Below are 12,787 nucleotides of genomic sequence, written 5' to 3' on the forward strand. Positions count from 1 at the left end.
TCGAATAGAAAATATGATATTTGAACAGTAGCTACTAAATAACTTTTATGAGAATGTTTATAAAAACTGTTCTCGAAAATTTGGTACACCGTAACCTTTCAAGATTAATATAACAAAAATATAAACTGAAATACAAAACAATCAACGAACTCATCTATTGTTTTGACCTCTCAAAAGTGCTTCAACGAAATACTTGTACCCCTCGCCTACTTCAATATTGAAGACTGGTATACATTTTATATATAGGGAACGAAAATATTACCAAAGGTTAATTGACTGTTGATCGGTTAATCTATTGACTTTATATCTGGTTGTAAGATTGATTCCAAAATAACTAATAACATATTAAATTTGAACTGGTTCCAATGTATACAAATTCTTGATAAAAAATTGAATACCCGTGTCTTCGCGATATTTTAATCCATTGTTTACAAAACAATTGGTATATTACCTTACTTTACCTTACTTTCATTATTTGATTTAAATGATATCAAGAAATTTACTGACTATGACCAAAAGACGTGTTTTACTAAGGACGACACAGAATTCTATTTAAAAGATCACAGTATCAACGAATTTTAAGTCTCCGTAAACCTAACGCGCAACAACGAATGTTTATTAGTAAGACAAATATTTATTACCACTCGTTCTCGTGTAATTCATTGCTACGATTTCTTTGTCTGAGAACCGGAGTAATAAATTATCGAACGGACAACGTACTCTCTTTTCTAACCTTGTATAAAAATATCTATAAAAATTCGTAATTATTGCCATCTGTTTCGGAAATAGCTCTCATAAATATTTTCTAATTCTAATCTAACAAATGGCATATTAAACTATTTTATTGGCATCTAATTCTTCACGGAAGTATATTATATCATTTCTTTCCAAGAAGATCGTCTAGTAAATCCTGATTGCTCATATTTGAGTCACCGAGTAAATTCGTTTTCGATTCAATACGAGAATTCTTTCTGCTAGGTCGTTTTCTAACCGGTTCGTTTTCATTGAAAACTTGTTCCGTTAACATATTAAAATTATTGTTCAATTCAGTCAAAGCCTCTGTCGGTATATCGCCGCTACCATTTACAAATTCGTTCAATTTGTCAACAGCTTGCAACTGCTCGACTAATTTATCGCCTGTGAATTTGGCCTGACTAAACTGTTTCATATGGACATCGATAACTTTGCTAGTCTTTTCTATATCTTGTATGATATCTTTGCAATATTTATCGATATTCTTCACTGGAACTTTCTTTTCCTTAGCACTTAACTCACGTTTAAATTTAACTTTATCAGCTTCGTCACTTGTGTAATTATTCCCAGTGTCTGAATTAGAATTATCATAAAAGGATACTGTTGAACCAACTCGTCCTCTAGATTTCGGTCTTTCTATTACAACTTCCTCAATAATTTGTTCTTCAATTGACTCTTCTGTCGACATTCTTCTTAAAGCACTAGTTTTCCTAGAGCGAGGTTCTTCATTATTTTTAATTTTTTTCATAAGATCTTCTTTCATCGCTTCCATTTTCTTTTTCATTTCGTCTGGTGTTGTATTTTTTAAGTCGTCATCCATAATCGTCAAATCGGCCATACCGTCCTGGACTGTTTTCGCCAGTTCTATAATCTCGTCAGAATTCTTAGAATGTTTTCTCATTAGATTCGGTGTATTGCGAGAGCTTGTTGAATTTCTACTAGATATGTATCTGGAGCGTGGTTCGGTTGAAGAGCTAGTGTCTTCATCGTGAGACAAAGAGCTACTTATGTTACGTGAATTTTCACATAATTTCGCGAGAATATTTTGATCCATTTGTATTATCTGAAAAGTTTGAAACAAAATAAATTCAATTTAATATGGTTCTAAAACAATATGTGATTCTATTAAATATTAGCTAACTTGTTTACTGTTTTCATTTATTTATTTAGTTAGTATTTCTTTAGTAAAATATTCTGTAATTGTAAGTTTTTATTTCATATATTATGATCTTTTTAATTTATATTTTGAGAACACGAATAAAAATACTTAGAAATATAGTACACTTGAACACATTTATTAGAAATAATCATACATTAGTTTTTTCGCTTCTTTCATCGTTTCCCTTCATGGCATCCTTGCCATTCTTGCTGATAGGTCTTGCAATGTTCATAATGGAAGCTGATTTTGTTGGTGATTTACCGCCTCTACTTGCTGCGGTACTGAGCATTTTTTCTTTCATCTGAAAATATTAAATCAATTTTATAGATCGCCTACTAGCTAACTAGCAACAATGATTAGGAACTCGTGAACTCGTGAACCAGACATTTGTAGATAATTTCGAAACATCGATATCCGCAAAGTGAAAATAAAAAAGATAGTAATAAAAACATTAACATGGCTAATGTTAATTTATTTTAAATTAATTCTTTTAATTAATTAATTAGGATTTTTTTATTAATTCATTAGGAATATTTTCTTTCAAAAAAGTAGTATTCTGACAACATTAATGGCATTTAACTTAAATGAAATAAAAAAAAAGATAAACCAAACCAAAACCTGACTTCTGTACTTCTAAAAACGAAACTAAAGAGTAAAGCTTTATACTACTAGATGCAAGATTTTCTGAACTACATTTTCAGACTTTAAGGAATTAAATTTCTAAGAATTCTTTTCAGTACTGGCAAACATCATGAAATGGAAGTCGTGTATCTTATTTCTCAAACCTAGTTCAGATAGTTGATAGTTTAGATGTTTGATTGAAACACTAGTCAGATATAGGTTAGGTTTTCAATTACATACATACCTAGGTAGGTATATTAATACGTTTTTTTTTAAGGAAAAGTTTATATATGTTTTTTTAAATTGAAATAAATATCACAAGGCAGCTGCGGTCAGCTTTCTTATGCAAATCTATTCAATTTTCAACATTAATTATACAGATTTAATTAACCGGAAAATCTTTGAACGAGACTCGACTGGGGTTGTGCGGCTTCGAATAATTCGACGCTTCATTTTTAAATTTGTGTTATTTGTTTTATTTTCGTTGTTTTTTTTTAACATAACAAAACCTTCTTTTATATGTGTGCGTGCAACTCCTAAGCAAAAAAAATCTGATATCTTTATATCAGATTTTTTTTACAGGTGTTTGCCGTAGTCTGGGTGTTTGTGAAGTAGTTGTGGGTCTCCCCACCGTGCCTCGGAGAGCACGTTTAGCTGTCGGTCCCGGTTGTTATCATGTACACCTGATAGTGATCATTACTCTTAGTAGCGAATATATCCGCCAACCAGCATTGGAGCAGCGTGGTTGATTAAGCTCTGACCCTTCTCCTACATCTGAGAAGAGGCCCAGCAGTGGGATATTACAGGATGAAGCGATGAAGAATATAAAAATAGATTCTGTGATGTATATACATATACTTTATTTTCATAATAGATGTACGTAGGTTAGATCGAAATGTTGCATTTAAGGCGTTAGGTAAAACGTAAAACATATTTGGAAATAATTCTACAGTTAAAGAAGGAAAACATCCTATTGCAATCAGTAAATGTAGTAGACATAATTTTGTTAGCAAAACGAATAATTTGAAGCAAAATAATACAGTTCTAAATTATAATACGAGTATTGTTGTAAAGTTCATTACCTCTATAATGGTAGACAATTTATCAGCATTGCTAATAGCTAGGTCCAAATCATGTCTTGTGTCTTTGTGTTTGTTTATTTCTGCTTGCAACTGGTGTTTAAAGTTCTTAGCTTCTAGCGCTATTCTTCTCTGTAACATGTTTATAGTTTCGTTCTGTTGCTGGACTCTTGCTGTCAGTTCTGTTATTTGTGCTTGCAGTTTCTCACGTTCGAGGAGATTCCTAGAATATACATTTTTTTAATTATGTTTTCTCTTTAACCTGAGTAATTTGGTGACTAACTATTTACGACGTGCTTAACACTATTGCAATTCCTACCAACCAATCTACGTTTTAACCATTTCATTAATGTTTCGTAAAGGAATCGTTACTATGCACAGCTAAAATAGTGGCTTTACAGTAATTAAAAAGAACATTTTGTAGATTCTAAGCCTAAAATGCTTTTAATTAATGCCTATAAGTAACAGTAACTCGATCTAGTACCTTTACACTTTTCTTTAACACAATATCAGTACATACTTATCCTTGCTCAGATCTAATAAATGCTGGTGTTCGTCTTTTAGCTGTTGATACTGTAAGTCTTTCTCTTTCAACTTCATCGACACTTCTTTGTACTGCTGCTTCAGCTGCTTATACTTGCTCTGCTGAATTCTCATTTCTTCATTATGGGAATTTAACACCTGGGGTAGTTCTGCGTTGGAATTCTCGTATCTGATTGTTAAGAAAATAGAATGTTTATATTAATATTATTATCTATACTTTAGATATTTACTGGTTGGTGTTTCTATTCAAGTATAATAATTTTAAGTAAATAATTACAGCAGAAAGTTGACAGAAGACATTATTTATTACACATGTATAATTATATATTAAATACATAGTTTTTGTTCGCACGCATACAAGTGATTTTCCGCAATAACCCGAAAACGGTAAAAGTTACGCATTCAGTCTGTAACATCCCACTGTTGGGCATAGGCCTCTTTCTCCATATAGGAGAAGGGAACTTAGTCTACCACGCTGTTCCACTGCGGGTTGGTGGATATGTACTATGAGTATATGGGACCGACGGCCAAACGTGCTCTCCGAGGCACGGTGGGGGAGTCCCACAAGGACAGACATCCAAAACGGAAAGGAATATTTGTACAAATACAAATATCCATCCCGAGCGGGAACCGAACCCGCAATCCGTCGGTGTTTTAGGCGACTACTCGCACCACACCAGAGCGGTTGTTGGTAAAAGTTAGTAAAAAAACCTAAAATTAAAATTTGTAAAACATAAAATTTTTATTATTTAGGGCAAGGCATTTAGGGCAGTTTTTAATTTTCAGGGATGGCCGTAAATTTTACGTAATGGAAAAATAAGCGAATTTTTTCAACCTTGAACTATACTACTTTCAAACATGGTAGATTACACTGTTCCCCGGATCCCCTATTCTGAGTCTCTTAGTACCTTCCAGTTTACTAGGACCGATGTCGTAACTAGTAGCAGTTGTGACGCAGCATAAAGTTGACGTAAGTTATTTGGGTACAGTTTATCGTCAAACACTTCACATTACACGCTAATGCAATTTTAAACGGATATACACAAGAAACAACTGGTACAAAGTCTTACTAGAGATATCGTAGAAAATCCGATGTGGATATTTTATCAGCTACATTAATAACACTCAGACAAAATTCCTTTCAAATATTGCGAATAAACAAAAGTTTGTTGATTTACTGAGTAATTATTTGGAACATAAAAAGATAAACTGTAGTATTGTCGAGGACGATGTTATGGAAATAAAAATGGCTTAAGAAAAAATATATTATATAAAAAAATTCCAAAGATTAAAAAGTCTGAATTCTAAAAATCGATAATGTTGTTTCGTTTTGCTATGTAAAGCTTGCTTCATTCTTCGGTTCGTTTCGACGTCAATATTCTCTAGTTGACGAAGTTTTCATTCATTGATAGATAAGAAAAATAAATAAAATCTTTCAATCGTTGAAATTTCATTTAATTTTTCTATCAAATGAAGTATGTTTCTTTTGTTTTTACGTTATTTTATAATTGTGTTTGCAAGCAAACTAAAAAAAACCGACTTCAATTATATCGACAAGTAATACAACGTAGGCATCAGGAAAAGGTTTTTGGAGTCTACTCCTCAAAATCGATTTTCATATAAGGCCCCCGGTATGAAAAAAATATGATAAGTAAAGTCTACTGAACGAATGACCTCGTTACGTTTTTGTTAACGCCATCTATCGAAACCTTATTAAATTTCGATAGATGGGGTTATTTGATTCGTTTATTTACCATTTGATATAGTATTAACCTTTTTCTTAGACTAGTAAGCCTTTTTGTGCCTATTTAGACAGTCGATACGAAGAAGTAAACTCCAGTCGTGCATCGGAGCTGGCACACACTTTTTTATAAAAAAAAAATACTTTGCAAAAAAAATATGGCAGTACGACATTTAACGTGGCTAACGAGCTATTTTAATGATTTTATTGAGTTAACAAACTTCTCCTATTATGTAAATGAAATTGAATGAAACATTTAATGAAGTAGAAATCGTCATTAAAATACCTTTGTAAAGCTATCTCTTGTTTCTTTTGTAGAGCACGCAGTATTCTATTTTCATTACTCAGCTCCTGTAACGAAATAATACAAAGGAACGCTTTTATTATAGAAATGTTATTATTATATTGTATTATTTAAATCGTGTACGTGTGAACTGCACGAATTCCTTGTTTCTGCTTATAAATAACTAATAAGTATAGACATACATTTATATTTTCTGTACATTGTAAATATTTATTTTTAATATTATAATAATACACCGATGCAAGGTGGGAATCGCATCCGCCACGGTGGAGTGGAGCTCAGGTTTAGTGACAATAGCGTCAACGATTTAAGTCATAGAGTACCAATTTTTCTGATAATATGAAATCAATTTTGGACGTAGGTATGTAAAAAATTGTAAATACGATGAGTAAAATATTATTTAAAGCTTCCATGAAACATAGAAAACCGAGTAAATATGCAAAACTTTCCGATTCGTAATATTCGTATGATTTATAGCAAAACAGAATATAAATTTGATGAATATCGTGGTGTGGGTGTGCTGACGTTTTTATCGAATATATCTGAATTTATTAAATAGTAAACATAGGTATATTTAAAATTACTTCATTACAAAATTTTACTATAACAAAATTAAAATCAAAATCAAAAACAGCTTTATTCAAATAGGCTCCAAGAGCACTTTCGAATCGTCATTTTACAAATTAAAACTTTAAAAATAAATTATTATATTTGTTGAAGTAAAGCTACCACCGATTTGGAATTTAGATTCTGCAGAGAAGAATCAGCAAAAAACTCCGCAGTTACTCTTTTTACATTTTATATAATAAAGAAAAACTACGAAAAATTGAATGAATAGAAGAGTCTACAAAAAATCAGTTTCCCTGTCATCCAAAGAAAGATATGGTTTTATCGATGCGTGTTGGGTATTTAGAATCACATGCATGGTATGCGAATCTAAAGACAGTAGCGTAGCGTGGTGGCAAGGGAGGGCATCATGCCCCGGCCGCTACTCACAAAGGTGCGCCAAATGGTCCGCAAAATAAAAAATTGTTGTATATATTATATGATTTTCGAATTGGAGGGATGCTAAAAAGGCAAAGCCCGGGCGCCAGTCAAGCTTGTCACTGCCTAAAGATAATGGTAACTCAGAATCTGGAGCCTGAAATGAACACGTCGACACCGATGGTCACGGACGTAAAACTGAAATGCCACAACTGAATTTTTACAACGCATTTCTACAAATTTGGCTTTCTACTGTTCTTCTAAAATCAACGAAACTTACCTGCAAGTGATAATGTGCATCTGCCAACTGATTTTGCAGTTGTTTAACTCTATGAGTCTTCGCAGACAACACTCGTTGTGTGACGTATCTGTCGCCCTTGTTGATGGATTGGCTCGACATGTCCAGTATTGGATTCAAACGTTTGCGTTTGTTCAGCAAGTTGAGACGTGAGTTGCTGCTATATACGCTCTCTAAAGAGTTTCTGTAACGAATATTCGTGATTTTATAGTATTTAATTATGGGCATAGGTTGATATAACAATTATTCACCTGTTGCAAATGATATACATTACAGCCTATACAGTCCACTGCTGGACATAGGCCTCCACAAGTTAACGCCAAAAATAACGTGAACTCGTGTGTTTTGCCCATAGTCACCAAGCTGGGCAGGCGGGTTGGTGTCCGCAGTACTGGCTTTGTCGCACCGAAGACGCTGCTACCCGTCTTCGGCCTGTGTATTTCAAAGCCAGCAGTTGGATGGCTATCCCGCCACCGGTCGGCTTTTTAAGTTCCAAGGTGGTAGCGTAACTGTGTTATCCCTTAGTCGCCTCTTACGACACCCACGGGAAGAGAGGGGGTGGCTATATTCTTCAGTACCGTAGCCACACAGTACTGCAAATGATACAGATAGTGATATTTCTAGTAAGTTCTCTGCAAGGAATTGAACGCATCTATAAACTTCTCTCAATAAGGTAACTCTAACCTGAGCAAATTCTTGTCATAACTAAATACGCACTCGTCGGTGAGCGTAAACTATTATGAATTTAACGCTCAATAGGTATAATTTTTGAAAAGTTCTTTTAAATTAAATAATTACAAAAATGTTACTTGTATTACTGTAAAATATGTAAAAAGAATATTAAATAAGATAAAACAAGAAAATATGATAGTTGTATAAGGGTATATTTAAAATAAAAACAAAGTCCTCGATCAGAGGATCATTTTTTATTGTGGTTTCAACAATTCTTAGCCAATACAAATTCTTTCATTTGTTTAGGAAAGTCAAATTGACTTAGGACCGGACTGGTGCGTAAAAAAGGTTCAATAGAAAAGGCTTATCAATAATACTAATTATTGACTGTGAGTAAAGTGTACTTTCGTAAAACTCATATGCGAATTTTTATTTTTCAAACCTTGTATCCCTACGTTTTTCTTCTGGCACAAGACTCAACACTGACATTATTAACAGTATAAAATATCCATTTTTCTAGAAGAAAACACAAGAATCTCAAAATTGTGGTAAATTTTCTCTACTTTTTGTTGTATATCTCGTAGCTATGGCAACCAATAATCTGTCATAATCGATACTATAATATAGGAACTCCTTAACCATTATCAAAGCTAGTTTCTCTATGAATCTTTAATTAGGTATCTATCTAATTATAAACTTTATTACTATCTCATTATATTATTATACTAACTGTACACTGCGCGCGTTGCAGCGCTTTTTTTATTTAATTTTTTGTCGTACTCTGTAACCTTTGTGGGCTCATGCACAACACTTTGATGAAGATAATGACATGATCAAATGCATAGTTTACGATTCTATAAAGGATATATACAAATACATACAAACATTCATTATATATATATATATATATATATATATATATATATATATATATATATATATATATATATATAGATTCAAAAGGTCGGTCGAATAGCAGTAGCCGGCAGACGTTGTCCCGCCCGGAAAACAGCTACCTACATACCGATAGCAGCGCCACCTCCCGGCTCCGGTTGAAATAAAAGTTACCATATCTTCCAAGTCAGAGATGGTCTACGGAGCTGATGGTCTACGGTGCCTACGTCCGCTCGCGCCTGACGTATGCGGCCCCGGCCTGGTACGCTCTCTGCTCGGCGCACCAGGCCAGAAGATTGCAAGTCCAGCAGAACCGCTGCCTGCGCCTGATCGCAGGAGCTCCGTGGTACGTCAAGAATGACGTACTCCACAGAGATACCAGAACGCCCACCGTGGAGGAGTACGTGCGCCGACTGGCGCGCGCCATGTTTGCTCGCGCGGACAAAGGCGCGTGCGTACACCTCCACGGAATCGCCCCCTTACACGCGAGACCGCCAGAAGGACGTCCTCTGCCACGCGAGCTCCTGCAACCACCGCCGAGCCGACCCAGCGCGAATAGTGGTGGCGACGATCCGGACGACGCGGGGGAGGACATCCCGATACAGCAGTAATGAAGACCTCAATCAAGGAGAAGACCTAATTAAGACGAAGTACCTAAATAAGACGATGACCCTAAGGGCACTGTAACCCTGGCCCAATAGGGCCGAAAGGATACGATCCCGGAGGCAAAGCCCCGGAGAAGAAAGCCCGGGTAAAAAGGGCAACCTCGAGGCCCGTACCCAGACAGACCCTCGGGCCTGTCAGGAAGACCCACACACACACACACACCCAAGTCAGACCAAGTTACAGATGCTAACAAAACTTGATAAAAATTGGTTCAGTAGTTTCGGAGTTACATACCGATAGCAGCGCCACCTACCGGGTCCGATTGAGATAAAAACTATCCTATCTCCCAAGTTAAACCAAATTACAGATTCTCACAAAATTTGATAAAATTTAGTTCAATAGTTTCGAAGTTACATACATTTAAAATTTTCATTGTTAACGCCCATCCCCCTTATCCTTATTGGGGATGAGTTATCATAAAATCCGCTCATTATTTCTACATCACATATAGGGGATTCCTACCAAATTTGGAGTGTTTTCCATTGAGGAGAATTTCCCATTGTTAACGCCCACACAGCATCAGCCCTACGTGTAATTTTCTTCGTTGCGATTTTATTACAATTAGGTAATTCATAGAGTAATAACTCCATTTCTAACTGTTGTACAAAGATTGAATCTTGTTAAGGATATGGACGATATGGTAACAAAATTTTGGTTAGATCTCTTTGAAAACCGCATCCGATTTCGTGGGAACCAACAACCAACATAGTCTTTCTTCTACTGCTCTCATATTATGCACGTGTCGATAAAGTAGACACAATATTTTATAAATTCTAGTTTTCTATTATTTTTGTATAATTGTAAAATTTTGGTACTGATATATTTTAATAAATCTTTAATTAATCTTTATTTAACTGATTAATAAATCTTACACCAAAATGAGCACTGTTTTATGAATACGATGACATAGGGTTGCCGGCTAAGTCCTGGTTTGAATAGCGGTTGCCGAATATAATATAGCCTGGCCAGGAATTATCCAGCCAACTTTTTTGCGATTTATCTTTAACATACTAAAAAAGATAATTATTTTATTTTTATCCATTTAGCCGATGTGTGAAGATCATGTTCAGTTCATATCTTGACTATCATGGTATCACACAAATTATTAAATAGGTAGTGTTTATAGGAATAGCGGAATAAGGAATAAATAAAACACATAATAAAACAATATAATATACTTAATCAACAGTATCTGTACACACCAACATACATTTATTTATTATTTACATTTTTTATAGAATTTTAAGTTACTTCAAACATTTTTTATCTATATATGCATCTTTTTTTAACCTGTTATAGACATTCCTTGTCAATTTAAATTTAGAAAAAAACAAAGTTCTTTTTAGTTTCCTTTTAAATTAAAAAAAAATGATTACAAACATAACGAGGTAGTGTTTTATACGTTAAATAATAACATACTGTAAAATTTATTTTTAAACCGGGTATCTGTATGTCACTAATTTCACAAAGTAATCGACAAGATACTGTCTATTATTTAACCAAACGTAACTTTAATATACTCTATTGCAAACGTCTTTAATACTCTTTACAACGGTTTATGATGAAATTTAACTCACACATAAGGTACTGATAGACTTATTACCAACAAATAAACTGTAACGATTAAATTTACAAGTTGCGAATACAAATATTTGACAAATGAAGTTGAATTTGATGGTGAAAAATAAATACATATTTTTAAGTTTTATCTGATAGTTATACGACAGATAGCTTTTCAGCAACTAGTGAAACAGGCGCGAAATTCGAATATCTTTACAAATATTTAAAAAAAATTGCATTAAAACTCTTTCAGATATTTTTTCAAGACCTTCAAGTAAATAAAAATAACTTTAATTTTTCTTAGTCCAACTAACGACCAATATGATAAATAAATATCACAAATATTATTCCGTAAGCGAATTTGTACAAATGTTTGATCCAATTCAATTTTTATACATTGTATACATTCTGTAGAAGTTCTAAACAAATACGATTTTGTTATTCCGTTATTTTTAATGTTAAGTAAATAATAATGAAATAGTATTTAAATATTGAATGATAATAAAACCGTAAACTTTTTTCGGTACAAGTATGTTGTTACACTTCTTGACTAATTACTATGATTAGAATTTTAATGACTCATTACCAAAACAGAATAGATAATATCGACAATGTCACAGAATGTCAAAGTTACACAATTTGTTACAGTAATTCTTTTGCGATAGCAACTTGTCAACAATATCTAATTTCTCATTGTGTTAATGAGAAATTAGATATTGTTGACAAGTCGCTAGTTGCTAATTTTAGCTAGAAGAAAAAATAAGATAATTATGTTTTCTTAAATTAAAACTTTTGAAATAAAATCCTTCTAGCACGTGTATTAATCAAAACAAACGAAAGCGAAATAAATTGAAATGGAACATTTACAACGCCCACAATGCGTTCGCGTTATATTATAATATGCTCGATATAAATATGAACTTTAAGTGAAAATAATAATAGGAACTAAATTACTTTGAATAAAACTTATGTGAATCGTAATATTTTTATTGAATTTATTTTTTCTAGATTGTTCTTTATAATAGAATTATTTTAAAAAAATATTATTTTTTACAGATTGCGTCAACGAATTTCAATAAAAATACGACGTGAGATAAAAATTTAATCGGTTTAAATTGCAGGGATGTCAAAGATAGGGCCCGCCATCGGCTGCGATTTTTAACAACCGTATATTATATACTATATAATTAAATAAATTAAATGTTATAATAATTCAGTACATTTTTTATTTTAAATCTGGCCCTCCTACACATTCTAAATTTAATATATGGTCCTCTGCAAAATTGAGCTTGACACCCCTGGTTTAGAGCTTCCATTCGAGCTACGACAGTCGAACGAAATTAAGACGTTTGCGACTAAAATATAACTGAATAATATATGAATATTTTTAAACGGTTTTATTTAGCTCACCCCGTTTGTTTTTTTATTTTTTCTTTATTTATTCTTGGGTCAAATTTAGTAATTCAAATTTCACCCTCTTCCTGTCAACCGATTAATCTGAAATTTTGTATAC

The 12,787-nt window shown here is 33.3% G+C and overlaps 1 protein-coding gene across 1 annotated transcript; it reads right to left on the bottom strand.

Annotated features, from left to right (window-relative positions):
* Positions 1–877: 877 nt before the first annotated feature.
* LOC123654333 (lebercilin-like protein) lies at positions 878–8,643 on the bottom strand. The gene is made up of 7 exons (XM_045590246.1): positions 8,597–8,643; positions 7,465–7,666; positions 6,183–6,247; positions 4,133–4,324; positions 3,616–3,835; positions 2,067–2,213; positions 878–1,816 (listed from the first exon to the last, which is right to left on the bottom strand). The coding sequence occupies exons 1-7, from the start codon at positions 8,641–8,643 to the stop codon at positions 878–880; spliced, it is 1,812 nt and encodes a 603-aa protein (XP_045446202.1).
* Positions 8,644–12,787: the final 4,144 nt, after the last annotated feature.

Source organism: Melitaea cinxia, chromosome 6 (genome assembly GCF_905220565.1).
Source record: "Melitaea cinxia chromosome 6, ilMelCinx1.1, whole genome shotgun sequence".
Classification (NCBI taxonomy): domain Eukaryota; kingdom Metazoa; phylum Arthropoda; class Insecta; order Lepidoptera; family Nymphalidae; genus Melitaea; species Melitaea cinxia.

Coding starts and splice junctions, on each gene's coding strand:
- LOC123654333 (XM_045590246.1), bottom strand. CDS start 8,643: ATGTCAGTGTTGAGTCTTGTGCCAGAAGAAAAACGTAGGGATACAAG. Junction 3,836..4,132: donor TTAGATCTGAGCAAGGATAA/GTATGTACTGAT, acceptor TGTATATTCTAG/GAATCTCCTCGAACGTGAGA. Junction 2,214..3,615: donor AATTGTCTACCATTATAGAG/GTAATGAACTTT, acceptor TAATATTTTCAG/ATGAAAGAAAAAATGCTCAG.